The 21,128-nt window shown below is 42.6% G+C and overlaps 3 protein-coding genes across 7 annotated transcripts; 1 reads left to right on the top strand and 2 right to left on the bottom strand.

Annotated features, from left to right (window-relative positions):
• Nucleotides 1-373: 373 nt before the first annotated feature.
• afmid (arylformamidase) lies at nucleotides 374-6,661 on the bottom strand. 2 transcript variants are annotated; one of them, XM_069705035.1, is made up of 12 exons: nucleotides 6,457-6,661; nucleotides 5,541-5,646; nucleotides 4,053-4,157; nucleotides 3,928-3,976; nucleotides 3,753-3,838; nucleotides 3,471-3,543; nucleotides 3,186-3,283; nucleotides 2,989-3,067; nucleotides 2,548-2,683; nucleotides 1,789-1,893; nucleotides 1,413-1,443; nucleotides 374-1,313 (listed from the first exon to the last, which is right to left on the bottom strand). In XM_069705035.1, the coding sequence occupies exons 1-11, from the start codon at nucleotides 6,484-6,486 to the stop codon at nucleotides 1,414-1,416; spliced, it is 897 nt and encodes a 298-aa protein (XP_069561136.1). In that variant the 5' UTR covers nucleotides 6,487-6,661; the 3' UTR covers nucleotides 374-1,313; nucleotide 1,413. The 2 variants fall into 2 exon arrangements, with proteins under 2 accessions (XP_069561136.1, XP_069561135.1); XM_069705034.1 differs by having other exon boundaries at nucleotides 374-1,443; nucleotides 6,457-6,660.
• Nucleotides 5,622-17,659, top strand: tk1 (thymidine kinase 1, soluble). Of its 4 annotated transcripts, XR_011311171.1 has the most exons (9): nucleotides 8,882-9,097; nucleotides 9,265-9,296; nucleotides 9,678-9,791; nucleotides 10,986-11,079; nucleotides 11,234-11,323; nucleotides 11,576-11,695; nucleotides 12,132-12,329; nucleotides 15,173-15,351; nucleotides 17,484-17,659. XR_011311171.1 is itself a non-coding variant. In XM_069705038.1 (8 exons), exons 1-7 carry the CDS (start codon nucleotides 9,032-9,034, stop codon nucleotides 12,309-12,311), a joined length of 696 nt encoding a protein of 231 aa, XP_069561139.1. In that variant the 5' UTR covers nucleotides 8,882-9,031; the 3' UTR covers nucleotides 12,312-12,329; nucleotides 15,173-15,516. The 4 variants fall into 4 exon arrangements, 3 of the variants coding, with proteins under 3 accessions (XP_069561140.1, XP_069561139.1, XP_069561138.1); XM_069705038.1 differs by lacking the exon at nucleotides 17,484-17,659 and having other exon boundaries at nucleotides 15,173-15,516; XM_069705039.1 differs by lacking the exons at nucleotides 8,882-9,097; nucleotides 15,173-15,351; nucleotides 17,484-17,659 and adding an exon at nucleotides 5,622-5,735 and having other exon boundaries at nucleotides 12,132-12,739.
• On the bottom strand, nucleotides 14,837-21,128 carry syngr2b (synaptogyrin 2b). Its single transcript, XM_069705036.1, has 4 exons — nucleotides 20,912-21,128; nucleotides 18,234-18,471; nucleotides 16,489-16,625; nucleotides 14,837-15,120 (listed from the first exon to the last, which is right to left on the bottom strand). Exons 1-4 carry the CDS (start codon nucleotides 21,020-21,022, stop codon nucleotides 14,848-14,850), a joined length of 759 nt encoding a protein of 252 aa, XP_069561137.1. The 5' UTR covers nucleotides 21,023-21,128; the 3' UTR covers nucleotides 14,837-14,847.

Raw genomic sequence — 21,128 nt, forward strand, 5'->3', positions numbered from 1 at the left:
ATGATGAGTATTTCTATTTTCTGACTTAATTTTTATTTTAGCTACAATTTGCTGTTATACTTAAGTATAATTTTCATGCTTCAATTACTTGTAATGGATCAGCTGTTGTATTGCAGAGTTTTCTTCCATTCAGGGGCAGCACCACTTTACATGGCATGCCGTGCATTTTTTTATTAAATATTGTAATAATAATCCTCCAAAATCCTGTAAAAATGCATCGTTTTCTGTCAAATAACCACCCACTGCTTTCATAGCACATTTTGATGTGTTGGTACGTTCATGAGCAAAAGATCTGAACACTTCTTCCAACTCTCCACAGTTGGTCCAGATTTGACACCATAGTATCGAAAATATGCACAAAAAAACAATCCCCAATAACTAATACGGATTTATTATTGACAACGAGTTCACAAAGTGAGAGATCATCATCATCATTAACATTTCAGAGGGCTCGGGGGGAAATGCATGAGGTGAGAATACCAAATACCGTCCTGCATCTTAGCGCACAACCATGATCGATTCAGCCAATTTACACATTCAACTGTCAAACTTCTCAAATATTAATATTTACTGTGATCATTCTCTTTAAAATCTACAGTAATGATCAAGAGATCCATGAGTGCATAATAATGTAAACAATTAATGTAAGATGCTCGAATGATGGCAGTAAGTTATGATGTGCATCAGTTACAATCCGCTTTTTGAAAATATGCCTCTTTCAATATTAATAATAATATATATTCTTCAAGTCTATTAGATTCAAATTAAAAGTGCAAATATATATAGTTAATTATTCATTTTCAATATTTACTGACGACACATTAAAAGTCTCCTGGGTTAGATATCAACTGTGTGGAAGTTCCAATAAAAAGCTACATTCAGTTTGTATGATATGTCACTTATTCTTGACATGATCTCCTAATGTTGTCTGACTCTCGGTCCAAACGTTGCAATGCAGAAAAAAACCAGACAGACCCATTTACAAAACACTGGAAATATGCCAAAATGAACAATAGACTTCCCAACGTTTGGCTCGCCGTGTAACCGTGTTTCCTCAGTAATCTGTTCACAGCTGAATATGAGCACTATGATTTGCTATGTTTGCTGTCTTTGAAGGCTTTAGGCACACAATGTCTTCATATCATATTAATGTGGTTGGTACATAAAAAGCTTTTTGTTGACAGCAGTAACTACAGTGAACCAAGTTTATTATAAATAATGAGACAGTAAACTAGACAATCAAAACAATCCACGCCACCTTTTTGTTGATAGATCCGAGTGGACAGAAGCAGAACCTTCACCAGAGTACGAACCTGAAACGATGCATATTAAATCAGTGTCGGTGCACGATGACTCTGTTCAGAGGTGTATGTTGATGCAGAGGTATGTCGGTATTAGACGGGATCAAACACCTCAGCTCTTCTCCATCATCTTCAAGAGGAGCTACGGAGGAAGCAGGAAATTACAATTAAAATGTTTTAATCACCTTAAAGACTAAAAACTTGCAACAGTCTACAAATGTAAGCTAAAAGTTGTGAAAAACTATGAAAATGGGCTGAACTTTTGATTAAAAGGTGTCTGACAGCTTCAGGCTGAACACCGTTTTCACAATAAGAGTCCAACAAACCAAATCCTTCCTGGTTGTTGGTCAGTTAAGAGGTTAAAGTAGAGTAGAGTTGTACATTCATACTGTATAATAATACTGTGAAGCTATTGGTCAGAGAGAAAAGAGAGAGGACATTGTGGAAAATAACTCTTTTATTATTTGGGTTTTGTGTGCATGTGTACCTGGGTCAGGTGATACTCTCCATCCACCAGCTGCTCAATGATGCTGAAGTGGTCTGTAGTCGCCACGTCCTCCAGGGTCACGTTCAGTCCTGACGCTTCTAAATTCTTAAAGGCAAAAAGACAGAGTTCATGAAACGGTACATCAACACGATCCTGTTAGAAATAAGAGTCATTAGAACGGACGGCATCTTTAAAAAGGAGTAAGACTTTGTAAATTGGAAACGTTTAACTCCTGTTGTTTGATCAGTGAAATAAGGTTTTTACTAACAAATGACACAGTGAGGATATTTAAGGGTGCCATTGGTGTAAAAAAAAAGCTGACCCCACATTTTAAATGATCCAGAAGTCCTACCAACCTCAGTTCATAGAGGTTGTGTGTTCGGTCTGAAAAGAACACCTTTAATAAAATCCCCATTTCTTCTACTTCCCATGGGGACCTGAAGAAAACATGAACTGGACGACAAGGCAGTGAATCACCAGAAAAATGTAGTCATTGATTAAAAGATTTTTAGAAAAGAAAAATGCAAAAATATTTGCTTGTTCCATTTTCCAAAACTTGTTTTTTTTTCTTGCAGACTTTCTCCCATCAATGAAAATTGAGCATATTTAAATTCTGACTGACATTTGACGCCACCAGTGTCACTGGGGAGACTTATCTCGGCCTATAAAACCTTACAGTTTGTTGACATTTTATGGACTAAAATATTAATCATGTGCTTTTCATGCACTGATCAAAAACCATCAATCATGTGCACTGACTTTGTAGTATTCCTCCGACTGCTTGCGAAACTCCGGCGAGTCGTTCTCGGCGACGGCGACGACAATCTGACAGCTGGAGGAGGAGAGTTTGAGCTGCGGGACCAGCTGGCTGGGGCTGTTCCTCACCGCCACCTCCCTGCCGACACCCAGGAGACAGAGGGGTGAGGAGGGGGGAGGAGGCACTGACTGGCACCACAGGCCAGAGCAGGACAGTCACAAACACACGAGGACATTTACAGGCGCAGTTTCTTCTTCAGAGAGAAACCGTCACAACACTCACACACACACTCACTGACGTCTACTAACGCAGCAGAAACCCGTTTCTCTTTAACGTGGGTCGGTTCTGGGTCCACTCAGCTGTTCTCTGACATCGGGTTATTGTGTAAAGTGTGTAAGAGAGAGATAAGGACAGTGCAACGTGTTCTGTAGGGAGGAACCCACTCTGTCATCTTCAGAGGCTCGTTGACGTATGTGGACAGGATGGGTAGGAGGTCATATATACCGCTGACCAGGAAAGCACCTGCAGGACATGAAAGAAAAACATTAATAATCACATTTATATCTAAAAACGGTGTTTTTAAACATCCTCCTCTTCAGTATGCTGGTAGTTCTAACACCATCTCTTATATCCAGCTCACCTTTGATCTGAGGAGTGATGCTGTACTGCGACCAGTCGGTGGAGAGCACCATCGCAGCCAGGTGAGCCCCAGCCGAGTGTCCACACAGGTACAGACCGCTGACATGGATCAGACACAAAGAAGAGATGAAGCAGACAGATTTATGACGGAGATGGTGACATTTTACTGTGTCTGAATGAGAAAAGGACAGCTGGAGCCGAATTTCATTATAATGTGCTGCATTCAGATGAACTCTCCTCAAACAGGGTGACAATAACGGGGGGAGCGGAGGGGGGGGGATGCTACCTGATGTGAGAATACTGCTGAACAACAGACACAACACTCCTGCGAACCTGCGACACCATCAGGTCCATGTTACCTGAAAAAGGAAGAGCAAGGAGGGCTGACATTATTACTTCATCTCCTTCAATCATGTTTCCATGTTTGTTTCCTTCCTCCCTTCAAATCAATCATGTTTGTTTGTTTCCTTCCTTCCTTCCTTCCTTCCTTCCTTCCTTCAAATCAATCATGTTTGTTTCCTTCCTTCCTTCCTCTAGAAAACAAACAACTTTGAAATGGAAAGACTACCTTTGGGGGCGATGTCGTAACCGACAGCAACCACCACTACACCTTTATCAATGAGTGGAACGGCCATGAATCCGGACTCCTCCTTGCTGCATTGAGCACAAAACACAGAAATAAAAACCCTGAACAGTGATTCTAAACATGATGAAACAAGATGTTGGAGAGACTAAAATGGCACCTGAGAAACTGCCAGTAGCCTCCATGCAGGTAAACAACCAGGTGGACGTCTGCGGGAGAAAGGAATGAATGAAGCCTGTTCATCTTCATTCCAGCTTCAGTACAACAGTGAGGAGGTCCACGTACCTAAAGAGTTGGTGCTGGGTATGTAGACGTCCAGCTTCTCTCCATCGCCCTCCCCGTACGGCACATTGAGCAACGTCTGAGCTAGACCTCGAGCTCGCTCCGTGCCTGAATCACAGCGTGACATCATCATGGTATCGCAGTAAGATTATACACATATCTGTCTTCTACTGGACTTTAACAGTGATTTTTGCATCAGTAGACCCTTTTTCATAGATTTCAACACTGGAGTTAAGAACATGAATTATGGCTGAGTTCCTTTCAGTGTCCCAGGAAGTCATCATGGTGAACGAGCAGCCACATTAGTCTCCCTGAGTGGATGCAGCCGTCATCACCTGTGCTTTTCCTGCTATGACGAGTCAGCATGTCTGCTGTGATGAAGTTACTTTAAGTTTTTATACATCAACAGTTCCAATCATTTCCGTCTACCGTCATCTCTCCTGTCGAAGCTCTAATAAAGGCATCAGCTGAACAAAGCAACACTTTAAAATCAATTTACATCTACAACGAAAGATGTATTAATTAATATTCCTTCTTCATATTTGACACAAAAGCTGAGGAAAAACGAAGAGTAGTGTCGAACTGGGAGAGACAACCGTACCTATCGATATAAACATTATGCTCATCACATTACCAGGGTTGCCACTGGTGAATTCAAATGTCAAATTTGACTCATTAAAAAGTAGAATTTACCCGACATTCAACAGAGAAAATTTTTTAGACACATTATTTTCTTCCCAGCAATTTGCGAGCTTCATGCACGGTGTCACAGGCGTGTTCACTACAAAACTATTTTTTTAAATGTTGAGACAATAAACTGAGCAAAATATTTCTTATTAACTGGGAGCAAAATGATTGAATGTCCTGGGGATGCCATTAAAGATCCTGCAGCGGAGCAGTGAAGGACGCAGCAGGCTAGAAATGTTCCCTTTTTACAAACTTTACATGTAGATTTTCCTGTCGTCTACTCAGCTGAAGCTCTTGGATGTTCCTGCCTTCATAAGCAGCTACAGGAAAAAGCTTGTTTTGACTGAAGTGACTGTTGAAGAGTGGGAAGGAAATAAAAACCAACTCAGGAAGTTAGATAACAAATAAACAGCAAAGAATCGAAAACATGACATTTTGATTTTGGCAACTAAAATGTAAACAAACAGAAGTGAGCAATGTGACAGGACACATGAGTCCAAGACGTGTGGTTGTATGTGGAGTATTTACAGGTGATAATGGTGGATTACACGATTAGAAAACAAATCAAGACCTGCAGTCCAATCAGGTCCCACCTCAGACCCAGACCGGGTCTACATGAACCTTGCAGGCTGCCTTTCTGTCAGGATCATATTCAAGCCCCCGTTTTCTACCTCAGACACGTATTCGACAGAAACACGGATTTTCACGGCTGCACAACATTCAGCTCGACACCTGACTGACTTCCTGTCGCGCGGCCTGCCTGCAAAATACCAAAACAACATTTCGCTCCAGAAACAGACCGACCTTCCTTTAAAGCCTTCACGTGCGCCTTGATCACGTCGTCCGCAGACATCCTGTGGGACCACCTGCTGGGGGACCACCTGCTGGGGGAAAACTGCCGCTCGAGCTCCTGTCACACGGAGAGACTCCTGTCAGCCGCGCGGCCAGGAAAGCCGAGACACCGACCACCGTCAGCCGGTGGTGAGCACCGTAAACCCGGTAAACAGCGCCCTCCTCCGCTCGTGTTAACCCTCTGCTGCTCGGTTTTAACGTAACTTCCTTCAAATGGGAATAATGGAATGTGGTTGGAAAAAGTCAAATTATAGGTTGAATGAAAACAAAAATCATGATAGCTATTTTTGAAAAAGTTATCATCAATAAATGCACAAAGTACGAATATCAAATATAAAGCAGTGAGTCCCCGGTGGACCACGTGACTGCACATTTCAGTGAGGATTGTGGGTCAAATGACGTTGAAGGTATTGGGGAAAAATATGATCAATAAATCTACAAAATCCAGTTTAAAAATGGCCTTCAATGAGCCATTTGATTGCATAGCCTATTTTAAATTTATATTTTAAACAATTTACTCATCTGGCATGAAAGCTATTGAAAAATATATATATTTATGAAATGTAGCTAATGGAAGATATTTTAAACCACTAATACGACATGGACTCATTGCCAAAAAGAAATAGCCTAATGTTATACTGCTATATGATCAATCATGTGTTGAAAAAAAGTATTTAAATGAACAATGAGAAATTCATGGTTCATATAAACAAATCGGTTTATAGATAGTTCAGTCAGACAGTAATTTACAGACAGTCCCTGACTGACTGTTCCCAGCTGATCAGTGGGGGTTTAAATGCTGTTTTAAAGTCATTCTGCTTCATCCACCGATCTGATATTGCAGAAAGAAAAAAAGTCAACATCTTACGTCTTTCTTCATTTCGGTCCAGTGCGTCATTTTATCTCCTGAAATCTCTATAATCTCTATATTCTCTATAATCTCTATAATCTCTATATTCTCTATATTCTCTATAATCTCTATAATCTCTATATTCTCTATATTCTCTATATTCTCTATAATCTCTATAATCTCTATATTCGCTGCAGACAGATGAATCCAACCAGCACGCGCTCAGCTCGCGCTCTGACTGCACTTTAGACTGACGACCCTCAACTTTCACATGCAAACTATGTCCTGGAGCTCAGCTCTCTGTAGATAATAAAACGTGCACCAGGCAACGTGCAGATAAACCACGTGACCACCAGCAGGTCGGATATATTTGCAGCTGCACACAAATAGGCCTGTTGGTGACTGTGCACGTGCAGAGATCAAAATGACGTCATGTAGTGTTCAACCAGGTAAAACGATTAGAAATGCACACTAGTGTTCTAGAATAACTTGGCAAGTAGGAATACTACAATCTGAGTCCCAATATGAACTTAATATTAAAATGATGAAGGCCTTCAGGTGGGTCCGGCTTCCTGGTCTTCAGTCTTAACGAGAGAACTTGTGTCAAAAACTAGTTTTAAGACATTTAATATTTGAGTTGACGCTTACAGCCTACTTGAATGGATTTTTGTAAAATCAGATTTATGTTTTGTTTGGCAAATATCATCTGTTCTTCCTGCAATGAGAGAAAATTACATTACAAAATTCATCTGAAATTGTTCTCCACTATCTGCACAACCTTTTGAAATCCATCAACAAATGTCAAATATTGCATTTATGTGAGCGCCATAGCAACATGTTGAAACTCAGAAACTCCATCTTGATTCATTTAGGCTGTTGTTACGCAATACAGGTTTATTTGTATGGCAGATTTAAATAACATGGCAATTCAAAGTGCTTTACATAGAACATAAATCAGGATCAGAATCACTTTATTGGTTATTGGTTTATATGTTAACACATACAAGGAATTTAAGTCCGGTAAAAAGCATCATAGAGGATTCAGCATCTCATTGTTCTGTTCTCTGAACAATGTGAATATGGACAGCTGCACTTTATAACAGCAACAAATTCTGCACACAAACAGAGAAATGAATTATAAATGAATGTGGGATTTTAACGTTGTGAAATTATTGTTTGTTTAAGATAAGATAAAGATAATCCTTTATTAGTCCCACAGATTTACAAATTTAGATAGATTAATACTTAAGGCCTCTTTTTTTCTTTACATAATTCTACGATATGCAACAGACAGTTTCTACATTGAACAAAAACAACATGTGTGCTGTGATGCTTTTATATAAGTTGGAGAAATTACTCAAGAGGCTCGATTCAAGAAGGAGCAACTACATGCACCCTCAAAGAGAGGTGTCCAGCAGTCCTCCACCCAGCGGTCCTCCACCCAGTGGTCCTCCACCCAGCGGTCCTCCACCCAGTGGTCCTCCACCCAGCGGTCCTCCACCCAGTGGTCCTCTACCAGCGGTCCTCCACCCAGCGGTCCTCCACCCAGTGGTCCTCTACCCAGCAGTCCTCCACCCAGCGGTCCTCCACCCAGTGGTCCTCCACCCAGCGGTCCTCCACCCAGTGGTCCTCCACCCAGCGGTCCTCCACCCAGTGGTCCTCTACCCAGCGGTCCTCCACCCAGTGGTCCTCTACCCAGCGGTCCTCCACCCAGTGGTCCTCCACCCAGCGGTCCTCCACCCAGTGGTCCTCTACCAGCGGTCCTCCACCCAGCGGTCCTCCACCCAGTGGTCCTCTACCAGCGGTCCTCCACCCAGCGGTCCTCCACCCAGCGGTCCTCCACCCAGCGGTCCTCCACCCAGCGGTCCTCCATAGGGCAGCTTTTATACAGTGTGACCAACAGTTGACAGTCACCTCCATTCCCTTTGTCTCTGCTTTGGTCTGATAACAGAGTTGGTTGTAGGTCACAACATAAAGACAGAGTTGGTTGTAGGTCACAACATAAAGACAGAGTTGGTTGTAGGTCACAACATAAAGACAGAGTTGGTTGTAGGTCACAACATAAAGACAGAGTTGGTTGTAGGTCACAACATAAAGACAGAGTTGGTTGTAGGTCACAACATAAAGACAGAGTTGGTTGTAGGTCACAACATAAAGACAGAGTTGATTAGATGCGGAAAGTAAAATAAAAAGAATCACTTGTAAATAAGATTTTCGTTGCCTGCTTAACAAGAGGAAGAGACAAATCTTTTTTCCATCAATATAGTTCATATTCAGTCTTTACACCTTATTTTCGGTCCGTGTCTGTTGACTGTTCCTTTGTTGTTTCCAGATCAAAACAATCCGCCATCACGTGTGATACTCTGCTCTGATTGGTCAGGAGTGGCCGCCCGGCGCGCTAATACCCGGAAGTGTTTGGTCCCGAGCGTCACGTGACTTTGCTCCCATTGGAGGACGGTGTGGCTCGCTCACTCCGCCTGAGCGCCATTTTTCAATTTGTCTCTGTCGGGAGCAGTTCCGTGTTTCAGAGACTTCTTGGTTTTACTTCTACTTTAATTGTACAATTTAACTTTAGTGTATTTAAATAAAAAAAATGGACTGCGTGGATTTCCTAAGAGTTTTACCAAATTCCCCGAGAAGAACACGGGGACAAATTCAGGTTCGTATCCGCCTGATTCAACGTAAAGTTAGAGAAAGATAATTAGGTCAACAGGAGATTTTACCAGCTGTGTATCTTAAAGATGGTTTACGTTTAGTTACTGACCTTCATCTCTGAACGTCTTCATTCGTCTGACGAACCTTCACAATCCCTCTTGTTGTTTTCAGGTCATCTTCGGACCGATGTTTTCAGGCAAAAGGTGAGTTATTCTTCCACAAACAAACAAACAAACAAACAAACAAACACCTTGTTTGGATGTCTGGCTGACTGAAGTTGTTCGTGTGTCGGTGTTTGTAATGTTAGTGTCACAACTTCCGCCCAAACTTCACCCTCCCGCCAAATCCTGTATTGTTTCCCCAGCTGTTAGAATCAGTCACAGCTGGTGTGTATTAATGTGAAGGATTTTTATATTAACACCGACAACTTTAAGGACAACTTTGTACTGAACATGTTTATAAAGTCTTTATGAAATAACTCCAGTATGACAACCTTAATGTAGAAAACCAACCGCCAGGTCTGAACTGATGTTTATTCATTTTGATGTTTATTCATTTTGATGTTTATTCATTTTTCTTTGCAGCACTGAACTGATGAGACGAGTCCGCCGTTTCCAGGTCGCTCGGTACAACTGCCTGGTGATCAAATATGCCAAAGACACACGTTACTCTGACGTCGGCATGGCAACACATGACAAGTAAAGCCCCTTTTTTCTTTAGATGTGCTGCTTACATTTACAGAAATGTTAACGGGAGACATGAACACTTGGGTTCGATGCAGTTGTATAACATTTAACACATAGTTTGGGCTGAAAGGATGTTGATTGGAAACATAATAAAACAAAAATCACCAGTTTGGATTCTGTCATGATGAACATAAACAAGTACAGTTATTAACTTTTTGTCTCAAAAGTAAACTTGAATTTTTACTCTAAAGAAATCAGTATTGGTGGCTTTTAGAAAACAGAGAAATCCTGTCTTTCTTGAATCTGAGCCACGATACATCCACAAAAGCTGGTGAGCTTCCTGCCATGTATTTATAATGGAATCCCTTCATCAAATATAAATATACATAATATATTTTATACACAGGCTACTGGACTGATCTTTACTTGCTATGTCATTGGTACTTGCGTACCGATCGGGTCCAGTGTACATCCAGGACATGGTCCAACCTTACATCCCAGCCTGCTCCCTCCTCCTCCTCCTCCCTTTCCTCCTCCTCCTCTTCCTCCTCCTCCTCCTCTTCCTCCTCCTCCTCCTCCTCCTCCCCCTCTTCCTCCTCCTCTTCTTCCTCCTCTTCTTCCCTCCTCCTCCTCCTCTGTCCTGGCTCCTAAATGGTAGAATGAGCTCCCCACCGACATCAGGACAGCAGGAACTCTGAACATCTTCCACCACAAACTAAAAACACACCTCCTCCTCTTCCTCCTCCTCCTCCCTTCCTCTTCCTCCTCCTCCTCCTCCTCCTCCTCTTTTATCTTGAACAATAGAACTTTAGTATCTTAAAATAGAACTTACTGATAGAACTTTGTAGTTTGGCTTTCTTGAAGAAATTGTATTTTCTTGATTCTTGTTGTTCTGGTTTGAACCCTCATGTTGAAATGAACTTATTGTAAGTAGCTTTGGATAAAAGAGTCAGATCAATGAAATGTAATGTAATTTAATGTAATGTAATGATATGTAATGAAATGTGCAGGCTCACTGTTGGAAAAGAGATTTTATCTCAACTGATTTATTTTAGTTTTTAACCTGGTTAAATAATGAAATTTGAAGTATTTGTCAGATCAACTTTAGATATCTTTGGTTGTGAAAAGGGCAGATTGACGACAACACGCGCATTTAAAATTTTAGGAATTAAGTGTTTTTTTTCTAAATCCTGTTTTATCTTGTAGAAACACGATGGAAGCTGTTGCAGCCAATAGTTTGGTAGACGTGCGCTCTGCAGCTCTGCAGGCCGGCGTCATCGGCATCGATGAGGGACAGTTTGTAAGTGTGTTTATGTACTTAATGTGAAACTCGTTAATGTTCACCTTCATAGACACCAGGACGTCTCGCTCGCTGGACAAGTGAAGGGATGTTTAGTCGTGAAACTGATTTAAGTTTTAACACTAAACTACTCTGTGCTTCTTCTCTGTTGTAGTTTCCAGACACCGTCGAGTTTTGTGAGGAAATGGCCAATTTAGGAAAGACGATCATCGTCGCTGCTTTGGATGGAACCTTCCAGAGAAAAGTGAGTATCTGATGTGGAGAATCTCAAACACTCCCAGTTCATATGGACAGACGCACCACTGTGAGAACAGATGTAATGAAATGTCCCAGACAAGGAGCACGATTTTACAGACGAACAATCTGCATTAGCAGCTCTCACATAGATGCTCTCATTCTTCCCCTCCACAGCGAGTCTAGTCTGTCCTTGTAATGTAATTATACCTCCATTCATGGGTGCTGACTGCCTTCTCGCTGTCTCGCTGCATTCCTGTAGCCTTTCGGGAACATCCTGAACCTCGTCCCTCTGGCGGAGAGCGTGGTGAAGCTCCACGCCGTCTGCATGCAGTGTTACAAAGAAGCCGCCTACACCAAGAGGATCGGAGCCGAGAAGGAGGTGAGGAGCTCAGCCAAGCTCTAAAACGCTGCTCGGAAAGAGATTAAGGACTCTTCAGAGGGTGGTGGTGAGACGGGGACGGACCAATACCTCAACAATATGGTTTACTACATATACACAACATAACGAGCATCCAAGAACGGTTGAATCAAACAGCAACTGGACTAAAAGTTGTAGACTTGGTAGTCCAGCTGTTTTCAATTGAACCCTTTTGGGAAAACAAAGCCTTCACAAAAATCTTTTTGAATCAACATGTACTTTGACTTCTCATCTTGTTTTCTTCACAGTGATGTTATTTTGATAACTATTGAGCTGTTGTCACTCATTTTTAGAAAGTGTGGATTTAGAACAAGATTCCAGAGAATCTCCGACATGAGAAGGTGTGCTTCCCTTTTTTGTATTAATATGCAATGATCGACTGTGCAATGTGCGCCAGGTGGAAGTGATCGGCGGAGTGGACAAGTACCAGGCGGTGTGCAGAAAGTGTTACGGAGGTCTGACGGTGGAGAAAGAGAACAGTTCAACCTTCAGGAAGGAAACTCCACAACACGTCGTCCCGGGAAAGCTGCCGGACGCCGGCGTTGTCAGGAAACCGTTAACCGCTCTGCACTTCTGAGGACAGAAACAACACCTGGTGGGTGGGTGTGTGTTTGTGTGTAACATTACAACAATAATAGTTAGTTTTTTTTATAAATGGATTAATCTGCCTCCTAAAGAATTTAAATAATCAGCCCAGTTCATTTATAGTCTTTGTATTTGGTGTGAATTTGTCATGAGATATTATTTACTTGAAAGATATTCAAATGCATTCGTATAAGAATATGAGGAAACCTCGATCGTATTCACTACGTTTATATTTTAATATCGGGAACTCTGATCAACTCTTTTGACATCTTTACCAAAACAATATTTTGTCAGATGTTAAGTGTTAAATTTATTTGTTTTTTGCCTCCGTTAATAATGGAAAAAAACTTTGTGGAAACTTTTTAACTCTCATTTCTCTGTACAGCGGGTCAAGAATGTTATGCAGTAAAATCTGTGGTCTAAAAATAATGGTGTTATTTATTTCTTTGAAGATTTTCAAAAAGGTGGTTGAGAAATTTGGCTTTCTTCCAAACTGTGATATGTAATCCAACACCTTCACAACCAACTGAGGACTAAAATAACTGGTTTAAATCCTGGCCGGCTCCCCGGCTGTGCAGTGAGCTGATAGGTTGGCGTGGAAACCACAGCGTGTTATATTAGTCTTCTTACACTCATGCAGTACATGAACAGTGTGAACATCCTATGAATGATTTTATTCTATAAACAAAAAGTAAATCACAGTTGCGCTTCGGTCATGACATGAAATTATGACAAAAGATGAAAGTTCACAACTCAAAACATACTTAAACACAATAGAAAACAAATGAAGCAAAATCAGACCAGTTTTTATGAAACTGTTGACTCAGGTCTCCTCAAATCGACAACATTACCCTTCATTAATCAAACGACAGTTACTAGAGATCAAACATTTAAAAGTGGGCTACTTTACTTTTTAATTATACAGTAAATCACATCAAATTTGAGCCTTTTGTTACTATTAGGAACAATATGGAAAAGTTGTGAATGTAGAAACGGTAAAGAAACCATTTTAGGAGATAACGCTGATTTAAAGATCTCCAGAACAGAAATAAGCAAAAACCACTGGAGCACAGCAGCTAGCGCAGCGGTGATAAAACAGCTGCTTCACCTAAATATAACTTCAAGATTCACTCTCATTCACTTTCCCTCCAGAAAAACCTTTAAAAGTTGAATTTCTCCCTTTAAGGCACAAATGACAAAATCAACAGCAGCGTTTTTCTTACATTTGGCTTTTCTCACATTTCTGCATGTTTTTAATCTAAAGGACCCACAAGTACAAACGACTCCCGTTCAGTAGCACAACATCTCAAATAAACACACGGAGCTGCAACAACCTTTGAAACAATAAGCTGCAGCTGATCGGAGGCCAACGTCCGAGTCACTGGATCTACAGCAGCAGAACCACACGAGGCGTTAAACCGACAAACATCACAGTCGGGGCAGCGAGCAACGACGCAAACCGTCAGTCTTTCCACAGACGAGTGGATTCACAGTCGCAGGCGGAGGTGTTGATCTGTGACGGACAGCGACACAGTTCAGGTGGAAAAACATTTAAACAGCAGAGAACCGAGACGCTGCACAGAAAGCATTGTTGCTGCTGGTTAGTCAGTATTGTGTGTGTGGACCTGATCAATAACAGCAGTTATCTGCAGGTCTGTCTGAAAGTTAGCAACGAGTTCAAAGTTCAAAAGGACAAAAAAATGGGCAAAAATTCAAATTGAAATTGCATTTTTTGAATTGAAAATGATTAGATGTTCTTGGAGGACGAAACCGAACGCTGCATCACATACGTCCAACTGATTCTTCCACAAACTGAGGAGGAAAACGCTGCAGGAAACGCAGTCTTTATGGCTGTCGTTGGTTAGGTTGGCACACAGAAGAATTATTTAACGAGCGCAAAGAAGTTTTAATAGAAAAAAATCCTTTTCAAAAGGTGATTTTATGGCTAAAAGAAATTATACAGAGCCGACGCTGCACAAAACGTAACTCGGTCACAGAAGGACATTCGTCTTCCTCCAATATCATCAACTCCCATCTGCTAAATCAACACAGAAACTACGAATACGTCCTCACGATTAACAAACTGAGAAGAAACAAATCCACCGAACCAAAGAGAAAAAGAAAATCAGGCACATACGACCATTAAAAAGCCAGTTTTGCAGAGAGCTGTTTGTAAAGATGTCGACCAGCCGAGGAAAGAAAGCGAGCGTCGGCCTCTTCCTCCGATCGAAGCGTTCTTCATGACGTCACATGAAGTGACCTCCTGCTCATACGTTCTACCTCTTCTGCACGATCAGCCCGTGTGAGGTAAAAGTTGCGTCTTTGCACGCAGGTCAGAGGTCAGATGACTCAACCAACCTTCTTCAGATCTGATCCCAGAGCCGTAAACACATAAACAACAGTGTCCCTCATCTCTAGCTCCAAGTTGGACTGCTCAGGTCCTCCAATCTGACAACCACATCAATATGATATAGTTGTGTGTCTGTGCAGTGCAACTACAATAGGTGGAGCCCCCCTCCCCCTCAGGCTCAGTAGCTGGGCGGCTGGTAGCCCGTGTCGCCCTGCGGCTGGAGGTTCGGGGTGAAGGGAGGCTGCTGTATGTCGGGCATGCTGCCGGGGTAGGCCGTGTAGGTGGTCGGCGCGTAGGTGGTCGGGGCATAGGGGGTAGGGGCGTAGGAGGTGGGGGCGTAGGAGGGAGGGTAGGCGCTGTGGAGATCCTGTGGCGGCTCCGTGGAGGTCGGGATGGTGACGTCATTGACACCCCGGCGGAAACGACCCAGAGCGAAGTAGGTGAGGATTCCCTGCAGGTTCAGACAGAAAAGTTGATCACTGATCGTTTTTGTGTCTCAAAAGTTACTGCAAAAGTTACACAAGATGAAAAGTGTATAGAAGTAAATTCTGATCCTCTGAGGAGTCCATGACCCGTCCTCCTGCCTAACGTGTTACTGGCTCCGACCCGCCGAGGCCTGGACGCCACCAGAGCTCTGGAGAGGCCCGGTGGTATCTGGCACCGAGGTGTCAGCAGCACATCAGTAAGTATTCACCACTACCCCGACCCGACCCGACCCGACATGCTCATTTCACCCTTCTTTAAACTTTCCCACTTTTCCTGCATCAAAGAGAACAAATAGTTCACTTCGTCTAATCCAGCAGTGCTCAGCTGGTCTCACATCTGTATTCATCAGGTCCTGATCCAAAGTTTGAAATGTTTCAGCCACTCAAATTCACAAAAAATAGTTCTGCAAAACACAACGGCTTCATGCACCTCTAAACATGAAATACAGAAAAAAAAAAAAAAAAAACAAGTGCAACTAAGGCTAAAAATCAAACATATTAAGAAGTCTTGAATTACAGTCAAACATGTATAAATTGAACTGTATATTATAAAGATAAATAAAAAGGCAGTGATCTTGTATTTAATAAAAACACAAAAGGATACTGCATCATGGTAAGAACATCCTTCAAAATAAAAGCACAGCAGCAGAAATTCTGTACACTTCAAAATAAAAGTTTGACTTTTTTTTCACTACACCTTGATGTGCTGTTATTATGTGATAATCAATATTATTCACTTCATCTATCAAAAAGTTTCCCAAAAGCTTTTCAATAAATACAATGAAGTCCTCAAACAGGTTTAAATTCAGGTCTTCTTTTTCACTGGCATGAACTTCAGCTAACAGTCGTTTTAAAAGGAATAGTTTAACAATTTGGGAAATTCTGGTAAACTCAGCCGCCCACCAAGAATCATTCAGTAAAAACATTTTCTTTAATGTGCATAAAAAGCCAAACACACAAAAACAACAGGTTGTGATGCAAAGAAAGTCACAGACGCACATACATGACGTCTTCATGTAAAGCTACATGCAGAAGTGGTGCCAATGTTCTCATCTCTAAAAAAGTCAATAAGTATATTTCCTTAAATTATAAACTATTCTTTTATTATAGGAAAATTACATGACTCACTATAAATGTCTCCAATGTACTATGTAGAAATATCGCATGGTTCTTTCATTTTATTGTTAAAAGGAACCAATAATCTGTAATCTGTGGTGTGATAGATGTTTGTTGGATCAATAATAAACTTACACATAATACAAGCTTACTGGCAGAGAAAGTGACTAAAATGTGAGCTTTTAAAACACAGACAAGAGAACAGCGGTCCTTCTCACCCAGGTGGCGATGGAGAAGAAGGAGAAGGCGACGGTGGCTTGTGCAGCGTCCTCAGGGATTCCCGTGACATCATGAGTGTGACTCCACTGATTGGCCAACAGGCAGAAACACACAAACCACAGGAAGGTCCAGGCGCCTGAATGAAACAAACACACGTTGGAATTATTCTTTCATCGCTGCATGGACATTATTCAGATGAAAAGAAAGAGATGGAAAGAAAATTCCTGCCGAAAGCACAAAAAGCAACAGAAAAAAAAAAGTCTCTTCTGTCACCGTCTGCTCAAATGAACACGAGCCGTTTTATCGAAACACCACTTCTTTGTCTCCTGGAAGAACGGCTGACTGTGAACTGTGTTGTGTACAGCTGATGAATGTTTATTTTCATCAGAATCTGTGAGCTCCAGCTCCTCCTCCTCTTCGTCCTCCTCCTCCTCCTCCTCCCTGTCTACTGTGTGCAGCGATGAATAACACATTATGTCAGGAAACAGCCAGCGGTTTGTCCCACCGATACTCAGAGACTCTGGATTCAACCGAGAGAACTGAAACCCAAAGGGACCACGAGGGAGCGACTCCTCTTACAGAATAAGAACAATAAATAATACCGTGTTCAAAATAAAATAAAAAGCATCACTGCACGCCGTCTGCTTAGCATCATCTTCAAACCACCACCAATATTACCATCATCACCATTTTTGAAGCAAATGTTACCGCTCACATTAAAGCTCATCAAAACACTTGACTTTACACAACATAAAAACATATTAATATAAGACTAATATCTTAAAGTGGCTTCTTTAAGTATTACAAAGATCATTTCAAGAAATTCCACCATTCTGCTCATGACTGCAGCAACATGCTGCATAATGTAGAGTTTGTTTACTTTTTGAAGAAATGTGTTGTCAAAGTGTGACATCACATCATTGGCATTTATTGAACTCAAATAAGTCTGCAAATATTTTCATAAAAGTAATTGCTTGTGTTTTCTTTTTGTTAGAAAGCTCCTGTCAGATATTAACGAGGCTCTTTCTGATTATTCTGTCGTCATCACTTTATCTACTGGAGGTCACCGTGCACGCGCCATCACATCGACAGCTTCAATCACCTCACAGGAAGCGTTTTGTCGGCCTGATTTTGTCGACTTCCTTGAACTTTGTGCATCAAACATGATTCAGCAGCATACAATTAAATTGTCTCTATTTTTTTTACTATTTTAACAGAGCTTGTTGTTGTCATTTCTTTCTTTGTTGAGCTTTCACCTGCAGACAAACCGGTCGCAGTTATGAACAACGTGGATCAGAGATTTATGTTTGTGTCTGAAGACGTTCATCCTGAGAGTGATTTCATATCTCTAGTTTCATATAGCGACCAGAAGCAGAAGTAGAACTTCTTCTACTAAAACTCCAGGGAGGTGAAGGCAGATGTTGTGACTGGATACGTGATCAAGAATCTGAGCCGGCTGTTTTATTTTGCCGTTTCCCCGTCTGACTTCCTGTCTGGCTGATCGTACTGATTTGATGCACGACGCGCTTCTGAAACCGGCTGCAGGTGGAATCACAAACATCTCTGCCATCGTCTCCGTCTACGGTGGAATCCAGACTTCAAGGTCATCTGAAGGCCAGTGGACGTGCTCGTTTCTCCAAAAGGCTTCTTTCCTCTACAGTCGGTCCTTTAACCCCCCATATTAGTACAGATACTGATCAGTGCAGCTTTAAATCTCCGATAAAGTAAGAAAGCTGCAGCTCACCTGAGAAGCCCAGGTCAGCCATGACGGCGTACTTCCTTTCCCGCGCGTTGCTCATGAACGGAAGGTAAACGTCCAACACCAGGAAGGCCACGCACGCCAGGAAGGCGATCACCCCGACGCCCACAGCGTAGCTACACGCAGAGTCGTTCTGGTTGAAGATGCATTTTGTTTCGGTGCTGTAGGTGGAGTTGATGTAGCCCTCCGTTGTGATGCAGGCAAACACCACGATGGCAAAGATCTGCACGGAAACACAAGAGGAGGGAGGCGGTTAGCTGAAGGAACCGAGTCTCAGACTCAAGAGGAAGTCTCTGTCAGAACGGCTTTTCAAGGTTACACATGAACTACAGTTGGCATACTTTACATTAACGTGTAACCGTTTCAAATGTAAAGATAAACATCAGACAAATAATGTTCCCTTCAGGCAGCCACAGCTTTCAGCTCATAAATACTTCAGACTTCAAACTTACAACAACAAAAAAACTGCTTTCTGCTTCATTTTATCTCGATGCTGTCGTGTGAAAATCAAGTAAAGAGAATGAACCTTTTGAAAAACTCAAAGAAAGTCAGTGTGAAGCGCTCAGCTGTGAACCTGAAAAAGGCCGTGAGCTCAAAGCTTTAGTTCAACATTGTTCATCACGTGTTGCTGCAGTTTTGACAGCTTGAAGATTTGTTTCTGTCTCCGTGCACCTCGACAGCAGAAGTTGTGCAAGAAACCTGCTTCTACAATCACAAAATCAAGCACAGAAGAGAGAATATGGCCGCCGTGAACTCAGCCTTTTCTGCATTATGATACTGTTAAGCAGCTTATTCTCAAATATCCCGAGTAGCTTGAACGCAAAATTCAACCTCTGTTTGTGTTTTCTTCCTAAATTCATCAAATTAAAATGATGTGACTGAACATTTGATCAAAGTCACGAGAACTTGTCTCCACTTCTGCTTTATGAATCTCTTGACGTGACGTAACCAGCAGCCTCCTCCTCTCACCGCTGACTGTTGAAACATTCGGCTAACCGCCGCCTGCTTCCTCTGACTGTCCCGTGGTCGCCTGCTATCTGCTCTGATTACCCACCTAACCATGTGACCCACTTCTGAGTGCAGCTGCCTGCCATGTGATTCCAGAGATGCCACCAGCTCCCTAATAACACCCATAATGAGATTTGAGAGGAGGAGGAGGACAGAGAGGGACTGTTCAGAGAGAGGCCGCCATCCTGCTGCTGGGACGACACAACGAAACAGAAAACGAGCTGCATGGAGGCGTTAGGGAAGTCGATATATGGGGGGGGGAGTCCTAAACATGTGACAAAAGTGAGGCGGGGACTTTTAGAGGAGCAGATGGATGTAAAAACTGAGACAGTGTTTGTGTGTTGAGTGACTGATGTCAAACAACCACCAAAATGTTCCATATGTGCAGATTCTATGAGCACATGTTGCTTTTGTTCTTTCAGTCGTCAGTAAACAGCAGAAACAACACTGGCAGCCTTGTTTGGACTCACATGAACACACTGCAAATAGTGACGTGAGCTAACATTTCTGAAGACCCAGAGCTACAGCGTGCAGAAGGTTCCTTGTTCTCGGAGCAGGAGTGGTGCATTGTGGGGCTTGTAGGCAGGGTGAGAGACCACAATCCTCTCTGGTGCCATAAGTGTAGGCTTATTATTGTCAGACTGAAGTCACCACAGATAGAAGGAGATCTGGCAGGAACCAATCTGAGCTGCACTGTGTGTGTGTGTGTGTGTGTGTGTGTGTGTGTGTGTGTGTGTGTGTGTGTGTGTGTGTGTGTGTGTGTGTGTGTGTGTGTTTGTGTGTTTGTGTGTGTGTGTGTGTGTGTGTGTGTGTTTGTGTGTTTGTGTGTAGGGGGATCAGTAGCACACATTGACCAAGAGTAGGAGTGAGTGCGGTCAGCAGGGGTGAAGAGGTATCACCTTACCTTCCCATGAGCTCCTGTTTACCAGTGACACACATAATCTCCACACACACACACACACACACACACAAACAGCAGCTGTAAGGGAGGACAAGTTCTGTCCTCAGTCTGCTGCAGGTTCATCTGTCTTTGACTCAGAGGTAGTTTACGCTCCATTAAAGCAGCAGTCAGTCAAACACAGCAGCTGTTAGAAGATATAGTTTCAAGGTCAGATTAAACTGGTCAGTCAGTAAATTGTATCTCGTTGAGATTCATCTTCTAGATTCATCGGTGTTCAACCCACAAAAACGAATCTGCGCCGTCAGATTTGCCTGGCAACAGGTGATCAGCGGTGCAACAACTTCCCATAACTCTCCCTGGTGCGTGAATTCCCCTTCATGCAAAACAACTCTTCATATTAATATTCTTGTCTTCGATCCATGACACGACATCAGAGTAAAGAGAGCCTCGTGGATGATATGAATTCATGTTTAGCTGGTTTTATGCTTCCGGAAGTGAAGGTTTCAGTGTTTTGTGTCTCTGACAGCAGCCGTGTTGACCTGCGCTGTCACCGAGCTGTCACAGCAGCTGCAGGGAAATGACGCCCGATGGAGACGCCGCGTAAAGCAGCCTGTTGTTCTGCGCTATACTCATAAAAAGTATCAAACTGGACATGAACCGCTCCACACAGGTGGTTTACTGGCTGCGGCGACGCGCACCTGTCCTCTGGGTCCTCTGGGTCCTCCGGCCCCTGTAGTTCAGAGCAGAAACTCACCCAGCTGAGCAGCCGCACGATGGTTTGCGGCTGTCGGATGAACTTGTAGAAGTCGAAGCCTCCTCCAGCGAGCGCAGCCCCGTACGCACTAACACCGCCCGTCTCCTCCATGTCTACCCTACAGCCGATCCTCTGGAGTTCAACCCGACCTGACAGAACAGCTCTCGGCTCCACTCCACTAGAAACTACTGCCGCCTCCTGCTGTGCTGCTTCGCTG

This window comes from Brachyistius frenatus, unplaced genomic scaffold (assembly GCF_029030835.1).
Source record: "Brachyistius frenatus isolate BFR_SWC_R1_liver_20210118 unplaced genomic scaffold, ASM2903083v1 Contig_53, whole genome shotgun sequence".
NCBI classification, from domain to species: Eukaryota; Metazoa; Chordata; class Actinopteri; family Embiotocidae; genus Brachyistius; species Brachyistius frenatus.

Excerpts from the sequence above, each read along its gene's own strand:
- tk1 (XM_069705038.1), top strand. The coding sequence starts at position 9,032 with ATGGACTGCGTGGATTTCCTAAGAGTTTTACCAAATTCCCCGAGAAGA. Across the intron at positions 9,098-9,264 it reads GAACACGGGGACAAATTCAG|GTCATCTTCGGACCGATGTT; the intron begins GTTCGTATCCGC and ends TGTTGTTTTCAG. Across the intron at positions 11,696-12,131 it reads GGATCGGAGCCGAGAAGGAG|GTGGAAGTGATCGGCGGAGT; the intron begins GTGAGGAGCTCA and ends AATGTGCGCCAG.
- syngr2b (XM_069705036.1), bottom strand. The coding sequence starts at position 21,022 with ATGGAGGAGACGGGCGGTGTTAGTGCGTACGGGGCTGCGCTCGCTGGA. Across the intron at positions 18,472-20,911 it reads TCGTGCGGCTGCTCAGCTGG|ATCTTTGCCATCGTGGTGTT; the intron begins GTGAGTTTCTGC and ends GTTTCCGTGCAG. Across the intron at positions 15,121-16,488 it reads TCTTCTCCATCGCCACCTGG|GGAATCCTCACCTACTTCGC; the intron begins GTGAGAAGGACC and ends CTGAACCTGCAG.
- afmid (XM_069705035.1), bottom strand. The coding sequence starts at position 6,486 with ATGACGCACTGGACCGAAATGAAGAAAGAC. Across the intron at positions 5,647-6,456 it reads GGACCGAAATGAAGAAAGAC|GAGCTCGAGCGGCAGTTTTC; the intron begins GTAAGATGTTGA and ends TCCGTGTGACAG. Across the intron at positions 2,684-2,988 it reads GAGCCTCTGAAGATGACAGA|GGAGGTGGCGGTGAGGAACA; the intron begins GTGGGTTCCTCC and ends GGGTGTCGGCAG.